The sequence below is a fragment of the Notolepis coatsorum genome, assembly GCF_963971535.1.
Source record: "Notolepis coatsorum genome assembly, chromosome: 19".
NCBI lineage: Eukaryota > Metazoa > Chordata > Actinopteri > Aulopiformes > Paralepididae > Notolepis > Notolepis coatsorum.
Window position 1 is genome coordinate 14,350,405 of NC_140183.1, and position 24,892 is coordinate 14,375,296.

The following is a 24,892-nucleotide window of genomic DNA, read 5'->3' on the forward strand; positions in this document are numbered from 1 at the left end:
TGAACTCAATATTTGTAAGTTCTGGTAATTTTTTTTTTTTTTTTACAGTGTAGTCTTGCGATCAATCAAAACGTATTTACACGATATACCTCACATTCACCCTCCATTCACATCCTGGTGTTCTCCATTAGGCCTGTAGCTATGGAGCTATGACAGCACACGTACAGTACACACACCAATGGTGTGTGATGTGTCCAAAAATGAATGGGCGTGAGTGAAATGGTCGCACTGTATGCAGCTGTTTGTCTGCATTGCATCCCCCCCCCCCCCCCAACTCAGATTTAGGGTTGATACAACCATCATAATAATATTGTTAATAATAACAATAACAATAATGATGTAATAATATAAAAATTATCATTAAAAAGACCTGATTATGAGAAAACAAAAGTACGATGCATGGAATATTGTTGAGGCACACTAGTTACAACTATATTTCAAACAGGCACTCTATGTCAAAAAGGTTGCTGACCCCTGCTATAGACCATGCCTATAAAACTTGCACCACCATACAGAATGTTGGCTCTCTTAATTCATGGAGCTGTAAACACCGGTAGCCTAGCCAAGCTCTAGTCAGTGTGCTCTAGTAAGCTTGGTGCTGTTTAGCTAACATTACATACAGCTCGTTGGTGGATACGCAGCCTGCCCTCAACATAACTGAAATAGCGTTCACTTAGCAAGCATTATCCATGGGACGTTCTGTTTTCCAACATGTAAGCTAATGTAAACATTACAATACTATGGCTACAAAACTAGCTCAAACTTACCCATGTAGCAGTCATCACGGTTCCAGGGTGCATCGCTGTAGTGTTGGTGCTTTCTTCTTCTTTGTCGTTAGTACAGAATGCAGTCATGGCATACAATGGAAATTATACTGCCCCAGCACTTCCTGTAGTGCAGCGCAGTTTTGAATGAACGTTACCGGCTCTCTGATTGTTTTTATACGACGCATTGACGCAGAAATTCCGCGGCGACGAGTTTTTATGATCGACGTCGTTGATTATGTCTACTAATCCATGTTGACTGGATGTTGACTGGATGGAACACAGGTAGCATGTTGACTGGATGGAACACAGCATGTTGACTGGATGGAACACAGGTAGCATGTTGACTGGATGGAACACAGGTAGCATGTTGACTGGATGGAACACAGGTAGCATGTTGACTGGATGGAACACAGGTAGCATCAGCGTTTCCGTTAGCCGGTAATTACCGGTATTTGACCGGCAAAATCTGTTGAAGTCCGACATATTTACTCTCTCCGGTCTTAATGTCCGGTGAAAATAATTCCCTGAGTCTAAGCACAATTTGATTATTTGAATTGTATTAAAATAGGCTAAAATTAAATAGCCTATGCGATGAACGAAACGATCATTACATTTGTTTCCTCGTTGCTTCTAATAATGACAACGACGTCGTCAGCGAGAGCTTAGTGCTGGGTGTGCGAACTTTTGTGAAGCTGCAGAGCCAGAGCACTATCAGCACAATGCAGTATTCCAGCAGTACTCCAATTCAGCCATTTTCAGCCAATGTTGGGTGGGGGGCGCTGCTGTGCGGTTCCCAGAAAAGAGCCAATAACAGCTAAATCAGCTTCCCTGCAGCGCCATACTCTTTGCAAATAAGTCGTTGCGAGGTGGAGAGAGTCGTCACGCAAACCACGATAATGTTGCCGTCTCTCTGCTTTCTCAGTTCTTCGCTTGATATAATTAATACAAATGTCCAATATAACGGAATTCGTTAGCTCATAAAAATGTGATTATAACAGACTGCTGTTTAGTGTCGGACCGACTGCCCACATACGCGGTCTATTTTATTTCAAGTCAGCAGCAGCACGGAGTATCGAGGGACTTATTTTATTTGGAATATATTAATGACTGTATACGCAAAAGTAGCCTAGTTTTAAGTAATAATATTATAAATCTACATGCCTTGATGATGACATTCTTTATATAGCCTGCCTATCAATTGTTTTAAAGCTCAATAAACTATGACCGGAATTAATCTCATTTGTCCGGTAGATTGAAATCTTGCAGGTCACGGAGACCGGCAACAATTTTTTCTAACGGAAACCCTGGGTAGCATGTTGACTGGATGAAAAAGGTCCTAGCAGCATTGTGTCTACAGTGAAGAGCTCCTCTTCTCCTTCAGTATTTCAGGCTCACTCCCACACATCTGGACTCTACGTTCCAGTGCTCCTGCCATTTGTACTATTATTCTGCCTATTTCTTACTTGTGGCCGTGGTCCTGCACAGTTAGGTGTAGCCTGTTGCTATGCAGACTAACTAGCTGGTGTAGTGAGAGCAGCTTCTCTCCGAGACGTTTGATTTAAATTAATCGGCCATGCCCCCAAATTCAGCCTCCCTGCTTCCTTCCTCTCTGTCTCTCTCTCTCTTTCTCTCTCATAAATACATCCTCTCTCCCGCTGGGACATGCTGTATTAGTAGTGGTGTCTCTCCGCCCCCACACCCACACAGACGGAAAGACACACACTCACTCGCGTGCACTGCATAGGGATGCACCGATCCGCATTTTTCAGTCGCGATACCTGGGTTTGGGTATCGGCCAATACCGATACCGATCCGATACCTTGTCCAAATTTTTTTTCTTCAAAAAAGTAAAAAGAATTATCCACTTTTTATATATTTAGCTTTTAAGAATTGTAAAGGATCACAAGTGTGTTTTTTGATTTGTTGTAAATAAAGACAGAAAATAAACTTCATTCAATTAATAAACTGTATGCCTCACTGTCACTGTGTATAAGAGACTGGGATCATTCTTTTGTGCAAGGCAACATCAGGCTTGACTTAAAACATTACTTTCCTAACTTAGTGAAACTAAATGTAACAAATTAACACATAGATATAAATGTACTGAATGGTTATTTCTTATTTTATTTATTATATAAAAAATTTAAAGAAAGAATCCGATATATATATATTTTTTTTACCGATACCTGATCCAGCTATTTTACTGATATCGGCAGCCGATACCGATACCAATATCGGATCGGGGCATCCCTAGCACTGCACACACACACACAGACGTCCTTCTCCTGATCACTGCAGCGTATTATGTTTCATCATGAATGCATGAAAGGGGGGGGGGGGGCGGCGGTCGTTTCTGATTAACACATTGTCCACCATGCAATGTGCATTGTACCCATCCTTGGGCCCAGTCTGCCAGTGCTGTAACCCTATGGAGATGTTTACCTTGCAGGGCTATAACTTTTTAAATATTATAGCTATATCGACATTACTATGGCCCATTCAACATCGGGTATCTATCGTTCCGGATGTGGGAACGTTATATTTTTTCATTCATACATTGTCGTGTTAATACCGTCGTGAATATAAGTATGTTTTTAAGGTTTTCTGCAGTAATTCCTAAAACGCGAGTTATAGGCCCCAACGCATATGATTATCGATTGGCGTTTCTTTCCTATACACGCCATATTAAAAAATTCAAATGTATATGATCGGTATACATTATGCTTCATCATGCGTGAAGGAAAGGGGGTGGGAGTCATTTATAATTCCTTGATCGTCAGTAGCATCTTTTTTTACTATGGGTTGATACGTTGATCAGATGAATTGCAGTGAAATAAATAAACAATCGTGCTGAAAATAATGTTAGATTCCTCTTACCGTTCGCCGATGAGACTGGAGGAAAAATATTCCAATTAGTTGACGTCGATCTGCTAGATCCATTTCCCGTTTGTATGACGCAATAAACGGCGAAATCATATTGATTATTGCGTTTCGAAAGCGATCCCAATGCACTCGATTGTGTCTCTTGATCCACGTTACAAGATATTACTACCGGAGGATTCACCCAGATGCACCGAGCGCCACTTCCGGTTTGGCGTGGAATGTAACTTGCCCGAAATCCACCAGGTGGCGGTATTGAGGCGTTGCAATATCAGAACAGGGTCCAGCTGTGTCCCGGAGAGAGGCTGGATGAATTATGAATGCCATGGCGAAAAAATGAAATTGATCCCAAAAACGTAGTTAACTCGTTTCTGGCGCACAACGCATGGCGGGCAATAACGAGTATACTCGTTTCTGGCGCACAACACATGGCGGGCAATAACGAGTATACTCGTTTTTGGCGCACAATGTGTTAATTGATTGCCAATAACGGCATTCGTTATTACCACAACACACGCTGATCAGGGGGATGGGTATGAAAACCATGCATGATCAAGCTGAAATTGACGTCAGATTGTCCTTACCTGTGGTCGGTGGTATTCCTAAAAGAATATTCCAATTATTTGATCGCCATCTGGTCCATCCTATGCCCATCTGGTCCAAGACATAACCCACCACAACATATGGATCGGGGGTCCCGAAAACGATTCAATGCGATCGAGTGAAGCCCTAGGTTTCCCATTACTAGAAAAGGGCACCCGGTCTGGAACAGGGTTTACTGCACTCTCGATACTGCCTACTAGCAGGATCTGGCCGGTACTGCACCTTCGGAGTCCCAGTATGTCTTTTAACGGCAACATACAGGTCCCTGACATTGAATAGGATATTAAAATCGGAAAAAAGGGAAAACGACGATAACCGCTGGCGCCCAATAACGTAAATATATACGCGAATGGCCCCGAAAGTGTTAAGGATCGGGCAAAAATGGGGCTAGTTTAAAAAAAAAATATATATATATATTTTTTTAATGCCACTTTTCTGGGTGCCTGTTAAGAGGTTAGCGTACCGTTGCATTCGTCTGGTACACAGCGCGTACTGAACCGGTTCGGTAAGGATACTTGTGCCCTTACACCCCTACTGTGTGTGGAACTATCTGGTTCCATAGTTCATGCCCTACTTTCGGGCGACAGTGGCTCGGGAGGTAGAGCAGTCGTCTGGTAATCCGGAGGTCCCCGCTTCGATTCCCGCTCTTCCTGTGCAGCATGTCGAAGTGTCCTTGAGCAAGACACTCAACCCCTAACTGCTCCCGATGTGCAGCTTTTATTTGATCCAAAGCGCTTTACAATGTGTTCCTCAGATTTGACCCATTCACTCACACATTCACACACCGATGGCGGAGGCGACCATGCAGGGAGGGTGCCAATCTGCTCATCGGGAGCAGTTAGGGGTTAAGTGTCTTGCTCAAGGCACTTCGACACGCTGCCGGGGGGGGGGGGGGGGGGGGAGCGGGAATCAAACCGGGAACCTCCGGATTACCAGACGACTGCTCTACCTACTGAGACACTGTCGCCTAAATTACTTCATTGAATGTTCTCTCTCTCTCTCGTTCGGTACGGTACGGTACGGTACACACTGAAGCGGTTTGGTACGGATAAGTGTACCTTTACACCCCTAGTCTACAGTGAAGAGCTCCTCTTCTCCTTCAGTATTTCAGGCTCACTCCCACACATCTGGACTCTACGTTCCAGTGCTCCTGCCATTTGTACTATTTTTCTGCCTATTTCTTACTTGTGACCGTGGTCCTGCACAGTTAGGTGTAGCCTGTTGCTATGCAGACTAACTAGCTGGTGTAGTGAGAGCAGCTTCTCTCCGAGACGTGTGATTTAAATTAATTCGGCCATGGCCCCAAATGCAGCCTCCCTGCTCACTGGAGGGACTGCAGTGACGAGAGTCTTCTCTTAGACCAGCGTCTGTGGCGACAGGAGACACCAGGCCGTCAGACACAGTCAGCAGGTGGCCAGGAGCCCTCATACAAGTTTAATGAGCATCCAGACAGCGGGGGTGAGGGGCTCCAGCATGGAACTCGACTCTAGACAGATGCTACGACTGACGACACACATTTGTTTACTGGTTATAGGCTACAGACTAGTAGGCTTGTAGCAACAGCTATGTTGACGGTACACTGTTTTAGTCCAGAATTTTACCCTATCTCAAGCCCTGGGCTCTTTTCTTTTTTTTATCTATTTTTTGTTCTCACTTTTTTCTGTATTTTTCTCCCATCCCAATTTAGCCGTTATGCCAATTCCATTCCTGGTCGTTGCGCGCATTGCCCCACTGTCGGTCTAGGGAGGGTGAAGACTACCACATGCCTCCTCCGATACATGTGGAGTCAGCCAGCCGCTTCTTTTCACCTGACAGCGAGGAGTCTCACTGGGGGAATGTAACGCATGCAGAGGTTCACGCTATTTCCCCCCCGATCCCCTCCCTGCTGAACAGGCGCCCCGACCGACCAGTAGGAACCGCAGTTTATAACGACCAGGACACACACATACCCCGCCGGCTTCCCACCCACTAACACTGCCAATTGTGTTAGTAGGGACGACTGACCAAGCCGGAGGTACTGCTGACAGCTGGATTCTAACCCAGAGTCTCTGCGGTGGTAGGCGAGTGCATTCTCCACTGCGCTACCCAGCCGCGCCTACCCTGCCCTCTTTTCTTGAGCTCTCTGGGAAGCAACCGTTGTGATTGGAAGATCGATAGAAGGTGCAATACTCCAATTCAGCCATTGGCAATTCAGCCGTTGGGTGGGGGGCACTGTTGAGCGGGCCTGTGACCGGACCTAAAAGAGCCCCTGGCTCTGCGGCTCTGCAGTTGCATACTATTGGGATTCGTTGGGACTTGGGAGCAGCACGGAGTCTCGACTCGGGACTTATTATGGAGACATTAACATTACGTTATCAAACATAGGGACGAAGACTGTAAAAAAAAGTGTCAACAATGTTTATAATCTTTATGTTAATTTTCATTATAAAAATGTTGTGCCCCCGAAATACAAAAAAAGCCCCCGAAAATGTTCCCCCAGCTGTTTCCCAGCCTGTTCCCCCAGCTGTTCCCCAGCCTGTTCCCCCAGCTGTTCCCCAGCCTGTTCCCCCAGCTGTTCCCCAGCCTGTTCCCCCAACCTGTTCCCCAGCCTGTTCCCCCAACCTGTTCCCCAGCCTGTTCCCCCAACCTGTTCCCCAGCCTGTTCCCCCAACCTGTTTCCCAGCCTGTTCCCCCAACCTGTTCCCCAGCCTGTTCCCCAGCTGTTTCCCCGGCCTGTTCCCCAGCTGTTCCCCAGCCTGTTCCCCCAGCTGTTTCCCAGCCTGTTCCCCCAGCCTGTTCCTCAGCTGTTTCCCCAGCTGTTCCCCCAGCCTGTTCCCCAGCCTGTTCCCCAGCTGTTTCCCAGCTGTTTCCCAGCTGTTTCCCAGCTGTTCCCCAGCCTGTTCCCCCAGCTGTTCCCCAGCTGTTCCCCCAGCTGTTCCCTGGCCTGTTCCCCGGCCTGTTCCCCCAGCTGTTCCCCCAGCTGTTTCCCAGCCTGTTTCCCCGACCTGTTCCCCAGCTGTTCCCCCAGCTGTTCCCCCAGCTGTTTCCCAGCCTGTTTCCCCAGCTGTTTCCCAGCCTGTTCCCCCAGCTGTTCCCCCAGCTGTTCCCCCAGCTGTTTCCCAGCCTGTTTCCCCAGCTGTTTCCCCGGCTGTTCCCCCAGCTGTTCCCCCAGCTGTTCCCAGAGCATTCAGACGGAAACACAAGTCTATTTTCCTCTCTGACACAGGGGCGGATTTGGGGAGAGATGCAGCGATTCCTACACATATTAACTGTGTGTTTTGTTTTTGCCTTCCCACAACCTGTTTCTCTCTGCTCCACTGTGTGTCCAACCTGCTCTGCTCGCCACAACCTCACATGACCTGAGACGCCGTGGAAGGGGGAGCTGCCCTCATTGATGCAGAATGTAGCGCATCTCCCCTAGTTTTAGTCGCTATTTGCACATGGTTCACTCCAGTGGTCTTATAGAAGCTAATACTGTACCTGTAGGTCTTATAGAAGCTAATACTGTAGGTCTTATAGAACATAAAATGTAGGTGTTGATAACAATAGAACTCTGCAGCTGTTTTTACTGCATAGACGTCGTCTCTCGTTTTATATTTGAGCTGTGCGAGTGTATGAAGCAACCACCAGAATATCAATAGACTGTTTTTCCGCCTGTTAAATTAGCTTCGTTCTACCCTCATGAGAGTATTGCCCAGGGAAATAAAACCAAGCACTGTTTTACACACAAACTCTCAGCTTTCAGAAGGTACATATTTTAGGAAGAGTGGGTGTCGACTTATTGAACCCAACCCAATTAAAAGTTTGTCTTGGCCGTGAACACTCCAGTCATAGGTGACGGCATCAATAACTGTAATAGCGATGGCTCTCGTCAGAAATTATTATTATTATTATTATTATTATTTTTTTTTTTAAGTTTTCTATGATTTCTTGTTGCAAACACAATCTGCCGTGTTGAGTAGTAGAGGAGAGCCTCCAGCGTCAGACAGAAAGAAAGCTGTACTACAGAGTGCATACAGACAAGTCAGTCAGAATAGCTTACAATAAACACGTGGTACCGGCTGTGTGTTATACCTGGCTGGACCCCACCCGGCCTATCCATGTGTGGTGTATACATTTATATTCCCTTGGGGAAATTCGTCCACTGCATTTGACCTCCTAACTATTTACTGGAGTAATGGTGCGGCCACACAGTGCGGCGCCCGGGAACCAACTCCAGCTGTAATGGTGTACCTTTTGGTCAAGAGACCAACTCCAGCTGTAATGCCAGCACCTTGGTCAAGAGACCAACTCCAGTTGTAATGCCAGTACCTTTTGGTCAAGAGACCAACTCCAGTTGTAATGCCAGTACCTTTTGGTCAAGAGACCAACTCCAGTTGTAATGCCAGTACCTTGGTCAAGAGACCAACTCCAGTTGTAATGCCAGCACCTTGGTCAAGAGACCAACTCCAGTTGTAATGCCAGCACCTTGGTCAAGAGACCAACTCCAGTTGTAATGCCAGTACCTTTTGGTCAAGAGACCAACTCCAGTTGTAATGCCAGTACCTTTTGGTCAAGAGACCAACTCCAGTTGTAATGCCAGCACCTTGGTCAAGAGACCAACTCCAGTTGTAATGCCAGCACCTTGGTCAAGAGACCAACTCCAGTTGTAATGCCAGTACCTTTTGGTCAAGAGACCAACTCCAGTTGTAATGCCAGTACCTTTTGGTCAAGAGACCAACTCCAGTAGTAATGCCAGTACCTTGGTCAAGAGACCAACTCCAGCTGCAATGCCAGCACCTTGGTCAAGAGACCAACTCCAGCTGCAATGCCAGCACCTTGGTCAAGAGACCAACTCCAGTTGTAATGCCGGTACCTTTTGGTGAAGAGACCAACTCCAGTTGTAATGCCAGTAGGGCTGTACCGAATGCTTCGACGCTTCGATCATAATGTTGACATTCGAATTCTAAATCAACATTAGAATTTTTAATTTTTTATAAAATGTCTTCTTTTTTTTTTTCTTTTTTTTTTTTGTCTATTCAATCTGTTTAAAGCAGACCTGGGCATTGTACGGCCCGCGGGCCGGATACGGCCCGCGGGATGATTCTGACCGGCCCGCGAAAGATTACATGATAATAATTTTTTTTTTTTTTTTTTTTTTTTTTTTTACTTTTTTCTTTTCATGTCAACGTTCACACGCACAATATACACTTAGGAGACATGCTCAGAAGATGTTGGTTCTCTTTGGATCCACCTATATGTGAACAGACACTCAGTCATGACTAGGCCTGCCGCGATAAGCAATAAATCGATTAATTGCTGCGATAATTAAAATGAATGCAATGATTTTGACGGGCGCGATTAATTGCTATTTGCGCGTTTGTTTGAATGAGGCGGAACCAGTGCCGCTTGTCAGTCACTGTCCGTGTTGGGAGGCGGGTCGCTGACGTTACTAGAGTACAGCACGGGAGCCCCGTGGGGCAACGCCACAGCTTAACTACATTTCTCAATAGTGTGGCTCCTTTTAACCAAGTAGCATTATTTGTAGTGTAACGTTAGCTATTTTTAGACCCAAGTAGTTACTCGCTACTGCCCGGAGAAACTGGACTGCTAAATAAAGATGAAAGATAGAGCTTTGATTCTCATTCCATGCTAACAACATTAGCTAACAAACGAAATACAACGTATAGCATAGCTACAAGTACAACACAGAATAACGTTAATACAATTACATGCATCATTGTTTACAATGAACGGGTGGGGCTGGTCAAAGGACTGGACACGGGGACAAGTTAAACACGAATTAATTTATTATAACACACCGGTAGTTTCGAGTCGTGCTGCAGTGCCTACGCACCACAGCTATTCTATTATATACTGCTTTGACGCTTCCTCCTCATCGTTGATTGCCTGTAGTAGCTGCATCTAACGTTAGTAGCTAACGTTAAAACTAACCTAAAGTTAGTTGTTCACCAACAATCTCAACATTTGTTATTAGCTCAAAAACAACCGGACGAGACATGTTGTCGGCTCATATGTTCTGCTTAGGATAATCGCAACAACAACAATACTTCCGGTCCGGTCGGTGGGCTTCAAAATAAAAGTCTAAAACCGGAAAAGACGGAGCGGTGGGCTTCAAAATAAAAGTTTTGGGAAATAAATTTCTCAAAAAAAAATCTCTAACCGGTCGCAATAATATCGCTTATCGCGATATTTTCGGGGGCAATTAATCGCCCAGCAAAATGTGTTATCGTGGCAGGCCTAGTCATGACGTTTACCAAGTCCAGGTACAGATCCTCTCTCACTGATGAACATCTGGCAGCTGTGCTTCGCATCTCCACCTCAGACATGCAACCTGACTTTGATGGACTTGTTAAAGCTCAACAGAGACTGGATTTATCACACTGAAAAATAACTGAAGAACACTAAAATGTGGAAATATAACAAGTGAAATGGGACACTTTTTTTTCTTTTTTTTGCACAGTTCTGAAAACAGTAAATGTTTAATATATGCATGTAAAGTAAAAAAGGCTACAAAATTGGGACACTTTTCTTTACACAGTTCAGTGACATGTCTTGTTTATTTTGGCTATAAGATGATGTGATGTCTTTAGAAAGCTAAGAAAATCCTTGTTTCAATAGTATATGAAACTCAAAATAATAACATTATTTGTATAGCACTTTTTCATACATGCCCTTTGTTATTAATGTTTCACATTTTGTTTATCATTTTGGAAATAAATTCTATTTGAATAAATGATATTTTTGAAAGCTAACCTCACCTTTTAATTGCCAAATTATAACATACACTCTTACCAGGGGTCAAAACAATGCCATTTACTGCTTTTTATATAGAAATAAAATGTATATTATGCATAATTGAGTTTGGAATTTTGGCCCGGCCCTCCAACATATTTTCAGTTGCTCATTCGGCCCCCCGGGAAAAATAATTGCCCACCCCTGGTTTAAAGCAATGGGGAGTTTCAGTTTCAGTTAAAGATTAGGCTACACTAATATTATAATATTATACTATAAGACGTCACCATCACTTTCATACCAACCGTGCCCTTATTGGATTATTTATGTTGACGAAACTGATGAGTTATATTCATTAAAGAAAGTTGATTTAATAAAAGAAAAATACTAATTTAATCAGATTAATCACTTTATTAAAATTGAGGATTTACTTTATAAAAAAATATATATATATATATATATATTTTTTTTAAGTAACTTTCTTTTTATAGACATTCGAAGCTTCGTTCGAATACTTCAATCGAAGCTTCAAATGTTAAAAAATGACATTCGGTACAGCCCTAAATGCCAGTACCTTGGTCAAGAGAGACCAACTTCAGTTGTAATGCCAGTACCTTGGTCAAGAGAGACCAACTTCAGTTGTAATTCCAGTACCTTGGTCAAGAGACCAACTCCAAAGCACTTCCCTGACTTCTTCTACCCGTTTCTCGTTGCAATCAGCCCTCATGGGATAGTGCTGGCTCCAGAATTTCATTGGCTACAAAGGTGGTCAATCATTTTCGCCATCAGTGGTGACTGGTCCATTCAGGACCCAGCCAAACCGGATGTGGTCACTTGTCCGAATGTTTCATCTTGTAACTCTAGACTGGAAGCACGCAATACATCGAGTAGGGTGTAGGGCTGAGCCCAAACGTTTGAACATTCGGACCTTCGTTTGTTATGTTGACATTCGAATTGTAAATCAACATTTGAATTTTCTTTTTTTATTATTATTATTATTAATTCTTTTTTATGTGTCTATTCATTCTGTTTAAACCAATGGGTTTTTCTTCACAGTTGCAGATAAAGATTAGGCTACACTAATATTATAGTATTAAAATTTAAAACTGAGTTATATTCATTAATCTCTTAACACTTTGATTGCCAGGCAGCAGGGGACACTGTGGGCCTTCAGTGCCAGCGTTCAATTTAATGGATAGAATGGCGTGTTTGCACTGCTAAAAACTATATTTTATATTATAGATATGGATCTAATAACGCCGTCGATTGTCAGTGAGTTGCTTCTGGTCAACATGCAAAAAACTGATTGTTTTTTCATCTGTACATTTCCGTTTTATACCGTTTTGAATAAGAGTATAGTTTGGGTAATCCCAGGAAAAGACGCGAAAATAGCCCTTTAGTGAAATCCAGTTATCACGTTGTCATTTTTCGCCTGATTATCTAATCATCCTGAAATCAACACTAGATTATTGGTATTATGTCTCCTCGTGCATACATGAAATGGGCCCTGGAGCGGAGCGCTCCCCCGTCTGATGCTCAAGAGGTTAAAAACACTCCAGCATCGTCATAGTTTCTGGGAAAGACGTCCTTTTTGTAAGAATTTACATTTGGGTTGAATGGTGAGTTTTAACTCTGTCCCTCCTCTCTCTCTCTCTGTCTCCAGGTAGTGTGTCCAGTCATGCAGTCCCATGAGGTTTGCCATCACTGGAGCTGACAGTCAGCTGTGTCCTCTGCTACCGTCCCACCACTGCCAGACCTTAACCTATCGTCGCCACCCTCCTCTCTCTACCCAAGGACAGGCCACTGTTTGGGACATCTATCCTCTACCCAAGGACAGGCCACTGTTTGGGACATCTATCCTCTACCCAAGGACAGGCCACTGTTTGTGGCATCTATCCTCTACCCACTCCGGACCGCTGTCTTGAGAGCCTGGTCCAGGGATAAGTCGATACCACGACACCGCCTTGCCGGGACCCCTCTTCTGGTTACCTCTCCCCCTGTTCCAGGCCCCTGACCATCTCTCCAGGATCCTCATCACCAAGCTGCACCAGCAGCCATGGCCAGCCGACGGAAGGCCTCCACCCCCTGTATGATCCGACCAGAACTGACCCTGGTGGAGCCAGAGGATGAGCCAGAAGAAGCTGAGAACATGGAGGTGGGTAGGATGGGTGGATGGATTGGTGTTTGCTTTGCTACAACATTCAGTAATGATGTTATGTGGTCTATGCTGCTGTAATCTTTTCCTCGCTTTGTCCCTCCCAGACAACCATGGCGAGCCAGACCGAGGAGGGACCCATGGAGACGGATCTCCCCAAAGACGAGCAGCCGCCTGTGGCGGTGGAACCTGAGGCGAAGCCCCCCGAGCCTCCGGCGGCTCCAGACAAGCCGGACCCGTCCAGGCCCCAGCGCCGGCAGCAAGGCGGCTACGAGTGCAAATACTGCCCCTTCTCCACCCAGAACATCAACGCCTTCAAAGAGCACGTGGACGCCAATCACCCCAACGTCATACTCAACCCTCTGTACTTGTGTGCCGTCTGCAATTTTAACACAAAGAAGTTCGACACCCTGACGGAGCACAACGAGAGGTGTCATCCGGGGGAGACCAACTTCAAGTTCAAACGGATCAAACTGAACAACCAGACTATCTTGGAGCAGACCATCGAGGGCCTCAGTAACAGTCCTGTCGTTTACAACTCCACCAACAGCACTTCCACCAGAGGAGACGACACGGGAGCTTTCCCTCTCGGCAGGTCTGCCGCGGTCAAGATCGGTAAGACACAAATGCAGACAATGGACAACAACAAACGGACAGAGCCCAGTAAACTGACTCCAGAGCAGGTAAAGAAACAGTTCACGGCGGTCAGTGTGAACGGGACGGTCATCATTCCAGAGACGACGCTGCTCAAAGCCGACGGTCTTTCCCACATCATGCCTTCCCTGCAACGCCCTCCGAACTACATGCAGGTAGTAGAAATGCCATGGGAGTCGGATTCTAGTTCTGCTGTTGGGAAATACAGACGGTAGTCAAGTGTCTCGAATACTTTTTGTTTCTTAATTAGAATAGAGTTACAAATAGTGTTTTCCAGATCGGTTCATTTGCAAATGTTGAAGCGTTCATCCTCAATAATTTCTTAACCCTTTCACTACCACACTACAGAAGGTTAACCCTTTAACCACCACACTACAGAAGGTTAACCCTTTAACTACCACACTACAGAAGGTTAACCCTTTAACTACCACACTACAGAAGGTTAACCTTTCACTACCACACTACAGAAGGTTAACCCTTCACTACCACACTACAGAAGGTTAACCTTTCACTACCACACTACAGAAGGTTAACCTTTCACTACCACACTACAGAAGATTAACCCTTCACTACCACGCTACAGAAGGTTAACCTTTCACTACCACACTACAGAAGGTTAACCTTTCACTACCACGCTACAGAAGGTTAACTTTTTCACTAGCACGCTACAGAAGGTTAACCTTTCACTAGCACGCTACAGAAGGTTAACCTTTCACTACCACACTACAGAAGGTTAACCTTTCACTACCACGCTACAGAAGATTAACCTTTCACTACCACGCTACAGAAGGTTAACCTTTCACTACCACGCTACAGAAGGTTAACCTTTCACTACCACACTACAGACGGTTAACCTTTCACTACCACGCTACAGAAGGTTAACCTTTAACTACAACACTACAGAAGGTTAACCTTTCACTACCACGCTACAGATGGTTAACCTTTCACTACCACGCTACAAAAGGTTAACCTTTCACTACCACACTACAGATGGTTAATATTTCAATTTTTTTTTTATTCTAAGCTTCGGGGCCGAGATTCGATTTTAATTCGAAGCTTCGAAATAAAAAAAATTGATTTTTTTTATGTTGTGGGACTTGTACAGCAATTTCTTTCCACTTTGTCAGTGCTGTAAAGTTTAAACCTTTTTAAATCTTAGACAAAATAAACACTTTGTTTCCATGAAATATTGTAAGCCGTCATTTGAGGCTTTATAAAGGCAGCACAATCTGTCAGTGCCGAGTCCGACCTCATCTTAAATAACAAACAGCATTGCTTGTTGTAATTAACAAAGAGAGGCAGAGTTGATTTTTTTTTTTTTTTTTTTTTTTTTTCATTTTTTTTTATGATACATTTTTTTTTTTTATATTCGAATCCCATGCCCATCGAACGAAGCTTCGAAGTATTTAAGACAGCCCTAAATATTTCACTATCACACTACTTCTGTGAACTTGAGTGACGTTGCCTTGGGCGATGGGCGTGGCCAATGAGCTGGGTGGCCAATGAGCTGGGCAGCCAATGAGAGACAGGCTGGGTTGAAAAGTTTGATGGGAGAGAAGTGAATTAATTACATTCACAATCAGTTTTATCAGTATCTCTACTTTCAATTGGTCAATTATGATAAACCTCTCCGTGTCTTTAAAAAATGAAAACTGATTGATATGGTTACATTCTGCAGGTGAAAAATGTATTTATTTTTTTTAAGATTTATTTGTTGGCGTTTTATCGCTTTATTGCTACTGGGCAGTCCAGTAGAGAGAGACAGAGGAGGAATGGGAGACAGAGTGGGGGGAAGACATTCGGCAAATAACGACGGGTTCGGGAATCGAACCCGGGTCGGTCGCGGCTGAGCGCGCTATGTGGTTCGCCACTGGGGCGCCCATGAAGAATGTATTTTGAAGAATGATATATTGCTTGATATGGTTCCATTCTGCAGGTGAAGAATGATATCAATTGATATGGTTAGATTCTGCAGGTGAACAATGATATCGATTGATATGGTTATGTTCTGCAGGTGAAGAATGATATCGATTGATATGGTTCCATTCTGCAGGTGAAGAATGATATTGATTGATATGGTTAGATTCTGCAGGTGAAGAATGATATCGATTGATATGGTTAGATTCTGCAGGTGAAGAATGATATCGATTGATGATATGGTTCCATTCTGCAGGTGAAGAATGATATTGATTGATATGGTTAGATTCTGCAGGTGAACAATGATATCGATTGATATGGTTACGTTCTGCAGGTGAAGAATGATATCGATTGATATGGTTCCATTCTGCAGGTGAACAATGACATCGATTGATATGGTTACGTTCTGCAGGTGCCGAAGATCGCCGTGCCTCTCAACACGACCAAATACAACCCCTCGCTGGACGGCAACCTGACGCTGATCTCCTCCTTCAACAAGTTCCCCTACCCCACGCAGGCGGAGCTGTCCTGGCTGACCGCCGCCTCCAAGCACCCGGAGGACCAGATCAAGGTCTGGTTCACCACCCAGCGGCTCAAGCAGGGCATCAGCTGGTCGCCGGAGGAGGTGAGAACACACTCCTTTCACAGAGCAGTCCTCTGGCAATCCGGAGGTTCCCGGTTCGATTCCACCCGGAACCTCGCCACTTTAACCCCCAACTGCTCCCGATGAGCAGGTTGGCACCTTGCATGGTCGCTCGCCTCCGCCGTGAATGGGTAAACATTTGAGGAACAAATTGTAAAGCGCTTTGGATAAAAGCACTATTTATATGCACCCATCTTTTCCTTCCCATGTCGGAAGAGACAGTGGTTGCTAGGGGACGGTTGCTATATGTTGAAATGCATCAACAAGACGAGTCACAGTGGAACAGTGTTTTACCTGCTTCACAGACATGTTGCCAGTGGCTACAGGCAGCCCAGCTCTGTTGACCAGCTTTCTGTTGTCAACAGTTTATACAAAGCTCTATAACAAACTGCCACGGATTCTCAGGGTCAAGTGAAAAGGTGTCCTTAATAATTACTGCCAAGTTCTCATTGTGTTTTCTAAGGGATTAACGGGAAGCTCAAAGGACGGTGAGGTGAAAACACAAGCTGCTGCTGAAATACAGTATAGAATGACTCTTTTCTCTCCCAAGTCTCCTTTCAAATCAGTAATGGCTCCTTCTGTGGTTTTCTGGGAAAGCTTGACGAACGCTTGGTGCTGCCACCACTGGTCGCCAATAAAACACAAACATTAATACTGTTTTTTTTTTTTAAATAATTTTTCTCCCATCCCACTGTTAGTCGTTATGCCAATTCCCAACCCCCTTCCTGGTTGTTGCACACTTTCCCCTACTGTTGGTCCGAGAGGCCGGAGACTGTCACATGCTTTCCTCCGACGCATGTGCAGCCAGCCGGCAGCCAGCCTGGCCGCGCAGATTCTCACCGGGAGAGTGTAACGTGTGGAAGGTCGCACTACCTCTCTCCAGATCCTACCCTTGCTGAGCAGGCGCCCCGACCGAACTGTAGGGGTCGCTGTCCACAACGCCCAGGACCCACCCACGGCTCCCCTCCCCCTAACTCAGCCAAACGAGTTAGTATAGCGATCAGCCCGAGCCAAGGCAATGCTGACTCTCCGGGAGTCGAGACCCCAGCCTCTTGCATTGGTGACGAGCACAATCTCCGCTACGCCACCTGACCGCCCCTAAACATTAATACTGTTAACTCTTTCAGCGCCAGAGGCCTAGCCCATCTTAGTTCCTACTGCGCCACCACTCTAAGAGATAGGGCTGTGTGGCGGTGTTTGCAGGGCTATATCTATATTCTATATTATAGCTATGGATACAATACTATAGCTCATTTGACATCAACTATCCATCGTTCAATATGTGAAAAATAATAAATTTTTGCGTGTTATACCATTGTGAATATAAGTATAGTTTCAGAGTGATCCTGGCTAATTCCAGGAAACGGCGCTATGGAGCAATACGTGAATTTTACTAAAAGCGCTGGCGTTGCTCGCCTGGACACGCTGGACAAATCAAATGTATATAATAGGTATTATGTTTCATCATGAATGCATGAAAGGGGGGGGGGGTCGTTTTTTTCATGCTTTGATCGTCACCAACGGCATACGTTCTGGAGTATGTTACACATGGTCGCAACGATCAATGTGAAATCATGGTTGGATCAAAGCAGGATTGATGTCATAATAGTCCTTACCTTCACTAGGAGGTACCCCAAAAAGAATAATCCAATTGTCTGATCGCGATTTCCAGTATTGGTGTCCATCGTGTCGCCAACATAATCCACCACAACACATGCATCGGGGGCATTGGACATGTTTCAATGCCATCGAGTGAACCGCTAGACTCGCCTGACCAAGAAAACTGCGCCCGGAGATATTTGAATGTAACACTGTGTGGAAAAAAAGATTTCGAAGGGTGGGCGATACTGCCACCTACCTGGATGCGGCCGGTATTGCACTCTAGCGATCTCAGAGTGATTCCCTATGGTAACCCTGAGGTCCGTGTGAGAGAAATTAATAAAAATATCGAATATACTCGGGTTTTCGGGGGTCCTGGCGCTCAACGCATGGCGAGATAACCCGACTATCCTCGGGCTGGTGCTGATTGAGTTAACCTGTCAGGTCAGCGTGAATACTTTGGGCAACCAACATGTCCTTCCGCGTTTCTCTGATTGGCCAGCGTTGGCCAGCGCTCTCCTTTGTGAATACCAGCGCTCTACGCTCGTTTACCCCCTCATGAGGCTCCCCCCAGGTGCTCGTTGCCGCGCATGCGCATGAGGCTCCCCAAGGTTAATACACGCTTGACGGCACTCGAATCCGTAGAATACATATTTATCAAAACAACATATTTATCAAAACAACTACCAGATTCACTCATAACGTTATTTCGCCAACACAGCCCAGCTGTCAGAAACTGTACATTGTAACGTTATATAATGTTATTTCGCGTTTTATTCATAACGTTATTTCGCGTGACAACACAGCCCAGCTGTCAGAAACTGTACATTGAGGGGGTTTGAATCACTGTACATTGAGGGGGTTTGAATCACTGTTTACACTGCCCACTTACTGTACCATGTTCTACATATAGAACCTCATCTCATGCTCCGGTTTGAATCAAAGCCCTATCGAACGTACTCAAGCTCTACTGTCTTTAACTATAAATATTTACACTCCCCACTTACTGTACCATGTTCGTTCAAGAGTGGATATATGTTGCAGAACATGCCTGTTAATTACCTTTTAAATATCCGTTATGTGGTTAGGGTATGTATGTTTTTTAAATAAATGCCCAGTCTTGTAAATAATAATAACAATAATTGCGTTGTGAAACCTGTGGTGCTCAAGTGCAACATCCCTATATACTATATACTCATGTACCATGTTCTACAGTAAGTGGGGAGTGTAAACATTTATAGTTAAAGACTATGTTGGACGAAAGACAACTACATAAACATTCGGTGGAAGGCCTAATAGAATAGATTCACCACTTCTTCAACACAGATGTCCAGTCCTAAACTTCAAGTATCGACTGGTATCAAAAGCGATCCGATCTGTTACTCTTACCAAACGGTATATTTTGGTTCATTACAATTTACTCAAGCCTAGTAATGGACACAATATTTCTGACACTGTGAATACATTCCCTGAGATCCATAGATGTCCCTAGATACCAAGAAATGCAAATGGCCCTTGTAGAAGTGGAGCAATCTTCCATTTACTTAAGTGTGTACTTTTAGACGAATTTTATGAAAATATGGCTCAGGCTTAAGAGGTTAAACTGAAAGCGCGTTCTCGTACACCTGAATCTGCATACAGAAATGCCTTGCCAGCTCCTTATAGGGCATGAAGGACCGCGTGTGAACAGATTCAACAGCTCCTTATAACTGAAGGGAGCACGGAAGCGATTTAGGACTGATCAAAATTGTATGTATTGTCATTATACAGCAATACAAGTACAATACAACGTACGTAATGTACATTAGTGCGTCGTTGCTAATAAATATAGATTTATAATGTATTATTAATATAAATATTAAAGACCTTTCTGGTTCTGATATAGCCTACATGAAAGGAATGGGGTGTGCTGAGAGCAGAATGTAGATGTGTCCATCCACCAAAACTTAATGATACAAATATTGTCGTATTTATTATTATTATTATAATTATTTAAATCCGAGGATGTCTGTAGAATCTACGTGAACGCAATCACTAACGATTTCTCCCAAATTAAGCCGTTAAGAACACAGCACACACCAGTCTGTCCGACTTATGACTGCCTGTCCATAAATCCTGCTCTTAGCTACGAGCGAATCCCAGAGAAGAAACCGTTTTAGAATGCCAAAATCGCCCCGAAAAGCTCATAAGTGGAGTTACGATGAAATTAGCTCGTAGCTTTTCTCGTAAGTCCGTCGGTGAACGAGGACCAAAGTGTACACGTAACGGTACGTGTTTTCCTCCTCTCGACAGGTGGAGGAGTCCAGGAAGAAGATGTTTAACGGCACCATCCAGTCGGTTCCTCAGACCTTCACAGTGGTGGCCTCCGCCCCCACCAACCTCTCCAAGCTTCCCCACGCCTCCCTCCTGCAGGCCCTCCCCTGCCACCTCCTGGGTCAGACCGGCCTGGTGCTCACTCCCATGGCCAACGGCTCCGCCGTCACCTGCGCTCCCCTGGCGCTCACTGTTGCTAACCAGGTATGGAAACCATACTGTTGCTAACCAGGTACACGGACCATACTGTAGCTAACCAGGTACACAAACCATACTGTAGCTAACCAGGTACACAAACCAGACTGTAGCTAACCAGGTACACAAACCATACTGTAGCTAACCAGGTAAAGACACCATACTGTAGCTAACCAGGTACACAAACCATACTGTAGCTAACCAGGTACACAAACCATACTGTAGCTAACCAGGTACACAAACCATACTGTAGCTAACCAGGTACACAAACCATACTGTAGCTAACCAGGTACACAAACCATACTGTAGCTAACCAGATACACAGACCATACTGTAGCTAACCAGATACACAAACCATACTGTAGCTAACCAGGTACACAAACCAGACTGTAGCTAACCAGGTACACAGACCATACTGTAGCTAACCAGGTACACAAACCAGACTGTAGCTAACCAGGTACACAGACCAGACTGTAGCTAACCAGGTACACAGACCAGACTGTAGCTAACCAGGTACACAGACCAGACTGTAGCTAACCAGGTACACAGACCAGACTGTAGCTAACCAGGTAAAGACACCAGACTGTAGCTAACCAGGTACACAGACCAGACTGTAGTTAACCAGGTACACAGACCATACTGTAGCTAACCAGGTACACAAACCATACTGTAGCTAACCAGGTACACAAACCAGACTGTAGCTAACCAGGTACACAGACCAGACTGTAGCTAACCAGGTACACAAACCAGACTGTAGCTAACCAGGTACACAAGCCATACTGTAGCTAACCAGGTACACAAACCAGACTGTAGCTAACCAGGTACACAAACCAGACTGTAGCTAACCAGGTACACAAACCAGACTGTAGCTAACCAGGTACACAAACCATACTGTAGCTAACCAGGTACACAAACCATACTGTAGCTAACCAGGTACACAGACCAGACTGTAGCTAACCAGGTACACAAACCAGACTGTAGCTAACCAGGTACACAGACCAGACTGTAGCTAACCAGGTACACAAGCCATACTGTAGCTAACCAGGTACACAGACCATACTGTAGCTAACCAGGTACACAAACCATACTGTAGCTAACCAGGTACACAAACCAGACTGTAGCTAACCAGGTACACAGACCATACTGTAGCTAACCAATTAAAGACCAGACTGTAGCTAACCAGGTAAAGACCAGACTGTAGCTAACCAGGTATGGAAACCATATTACCTATTTTGTTCAATTGCTGTTAATTACTGTAAAGCCACTTTCTTAATTTTCATAATGAGTAAAAAACAAAACAATGACCTACTACTTATACCACAGGTGGCGCAGTCCCTCAAACGACCCCTCCCATCTCCCGTTGTAGCCACGGAAACCAAGCGTCCCTCCATCATCCAGACCATTCACGTGCCCCCCGTGTCCAAGATGGTGTCTACCAAGCTGCTGAGCTTCACCGTGGACACCAATAAAACGGCGGAGCAGCTGTCTGTGCTGAGGGCCAGCTACTCACAGTGTCCGTTCCCTGAGGAGGACGAGGTACGGAGGGAGGGGGGAGCGCTGGTGCGGCTAGACGGAGGGAGGGAGGGAGGGGTTGGTGGGCGGCTAGACGGATGGAGGGAGGGAGGGAGGGGTTGGTGGGTGGCTAGACGGATGGATGGAGGGAGGGAGGGGTTGGTGGCGGCTAGACTGAAAGAGGGAGGGGTTGGTGGGCGGCTAGACTGAAGGAGGGAGGGGTTGGTGGGCGGCTAGACTGAAAGAGGGAGGGGTTGGTGGGCGGCTAGACGGATGGATGGAGGGAGGGAGGGGTTGGTGGGCGGCTAGACTGAAAGAGGGAGGGGTTGGTGGGCGGCTAGACTGAAAGAGGGAGGGGTTGGTGGCGGCTAGACTGAAAGAGGGAGGGGTTGGTGGGCGGCTAGACTGAAGGAGGGGTTGGTGGGCGGCTAGACTGAAAGAGGGAGGGGTTGGTGGGCGGCTAGACTGAAAGAGGGAGGGGTTGGTGGCGGCTAGACTGAAAGAGGGAGGGGTTGGTGGCGGCTAGACTGAAGGAGGGAGGGGTTGGTGGGCGGCTAGACTGAAAGAGGGAGGGGTTGGTGGGCGGCTAGATGGATGGAGGGAGGGAGGGGTTGGTGGGCGGCTAGACTGAAAGAGGGAGGGGTTGGTGGGCGGCTAGACTGAAAGAGGGAGGGGTTGGTGGCGGCTAGACTGAAAGAGGGAGGGGTTGGTGGCGGCTAGACTGAAAGAGGGAGGGGTTGGTGGCGGCTAGACTGAAGGAGGGAGGGGTTGGTGGGCGGCTAGACTGAAGGAGGGAGGGGTTGGTGGGCGGCTAGACTGAAGGAGGGGTTGGTGGCGGCTAGACGGAAGGAGGGGTTGGTGGCGGCTAGACTGAAGGAGGGAGGGGTTGGTGGCGGCTAGAAGGAAGGAGGGAGGGGTTGGTGGGCGGCTAGACGGAAGGAGGGAGGGAGGGGTTGGTGGCGGCTAGACTGAAGGAGGGAGGGGTTGGTGGGCGGCTAGACGGAGGGAGGGAGGGAGAGGTTGGTGGGCAGCTAGACTGAAGGAGGGAGGGGTTGGTGGGCGGCTAGACTGAAGGAGGGAGGGGTTGGTGGGCAGCTAGACTGAAGGAGGGAGGGGTTGGTGGGCGGCTAGACTGAAAGAGGGAGGGGTTGGTGGGCGGCTAGACTGAAGGAGGGAGGGGTTGGTGGGCGGCTAGACTGAAGGAGGGAGGGGTTGGTGGCGGCTAGACTGAAGGAGGGAGGGGTTGGTGGCGGCTAGACTGAAGGAGGGAGGGGTTGGTGGGCGGCTAGATGGAAGGAGGGGTTGGTGGCGGCTAGACTGAAGGAGGGAGGGGTTGGTGGGCGGCTAGACGGAAGGAGGGAGGGGTTGGTGGGCGGCTAGACGGAAGGAGGGAGGGAGGGGTTGGTGGGCGGCTAGACGGAAGGAAGGAGGGAGGGGTTGGTGGCGGCTAGACTGAAGGAGGGAGGGGTTGGTGGGCGGCTAGACGGAAGGAAGGAGGGAGGGGTTGGTGGCGGCTAGACGGAAGGAGGGGTTGGTGGGCAGCTAGACGGAGGGAGGGAGGGAGGGGTTGGTGGGCGGCTAGACGGACGGAGGGGTTGGTGGGCGGCTAGACTGAAGGAGGGAGGGAGGGGTTGGTGGGCGGCTAGATGGACAGACAGACAGAAGGAGGGAGGGGTTGGTGGGCGCCTAGACGGACAGACAGACAGACGGAGGGAGGGGTTGGTGGGCGGGTAGACAGACAGACTGAAGGAGGGGGGGGGTTGGTGGGCGGGTAGACAGACAGACTGAAGGAGGGGGGGGTTGGTGGGCGGGTAGACAGACAGACTGAAGGAGGGGGGGGTTGGTGGGCGGCTAGACAGACGGACGCTTTCATTTTCATGTCACGCCGTTTGTTAGTGATCCGCTCTCTGATTGTTCTCTTATCTGGTGTTACCACAGATCTACAGGCTGATCGAGACCACAGGTCTCTCCAGAGGGGAGATCAAGAAGTGGTTCAGTGAACAGAGGCTTCTCAACCTCAAAGGTACGTGATGTGATCCGACTGTTGGGAAGATAAAGGGTGCGTTTCTGGGTTTGTTTTTTCTTTTAGCACCTTTATGCCTTCGAGGTTAGGTTCGAGGTTTCCAGATATGGAGTGGGAGAAGTCGAGACGGAACTCTGAATTTTCAGTCGTGTTCATTTCCATGTGCAGCTGCAACATTATAATAATAACATAACCTTATAAAGGCACTTTTTCACGTCAAACATTTAAACATGCCGTTTGTCCACATAGATTACTTTGAATAACATAACTGAATAATATTATGTTGTAATAACATTTACTATGTGAATGGTAAATGGACTACATTTATATTGCACTTTTTCCTAGTCTTCTGACCACTCAAAGGGTTTTGCAACTCATGCCTCACATTCACTCACTCACTCACTCAGCCGTGCACGGTGCTGACCAGCTCGTCAGGAGCAGCCATGGGGTTAAGGAGCTGGGATCGAACCGGGAACCTTCCGAATTACCAGACGCCCGCTGTACCCCCCCCTGTAGAATTCACTGTATGAATGAAATATCTTGTGTGCCTAATTTGCGTTGCGTATGTATCTCACAGGGGCTCCCCCACCGCCGCTGCTGGTGAAGGCGGAGGTCACGGCCGTGCCCAAAGACGGCCTGGTGAAGCAGGCGGTGCCCAGTCACTTCCCCCTGCTGGAGAGGCTGAAGGGCAAGTCCTCGGAGCAGCTCAAGGCCCTGGAGGAGGCCTTCCAGAGGAGCAGCTCTCCCACCGAGGCAGAGCTAGGTGAGGCAGAGCTAGGTGAGGTAGAGCTAGGTGAGGTAGAGCTAGGTGAGGTAGAGCTAGGTGAGGTAGAGCTAGGTGAGGTAGAGCTAGGTGAGGCAGAGCTAGTTGAGGTAGAGCTAGGTGAGACAGAGCTAGGTGAGGCAGAGCTAGGTGA

General features: G+C 46.6%; 1 protein-coding gene across 1 annotated transcript in view; it reads left to right on the forward strand.

Moving 5' to 3' along the window:
- The window catches only part of zhx2a (zinc fingers and homeoboxes 2a), a 69,057-nt gene that overhangs the window by 26,776 nt on the left and 17,389 nt on the right, over positions 1-24,892 (forward strand). The window contains exons 2-8 of the mRNA XM_084336048.1: positions 12,628-13,119; positions 13,227-13,928; positions 16,103-16,315; positions 20,225-20,449; positions 21,764-21,976; positions 23,891-23,975; positions 24,553-24,738. Of these exons, the coding sequence (XP_084192174.1) occupies positions 13,021-13,119; positions 13,227-13,928; positions 16,103-16,315; positions 20,225-20,449; positions 21,764-21,976; positions 23,891-23,975; positions 24,553-24,738 (1,723 nt within the window). The 5' untranslated portion in view covers positions 12,628-13,020. The remainder of the gene's footprint in view (positions 1-12,627; positions 13,120-13,226; positions 13,929-16,102; positions 16,316-20,224; positions 20,450-21,763; positions 21,977-23,890; positions 23,976-24,552; positions 24,739-24,892) is intronic.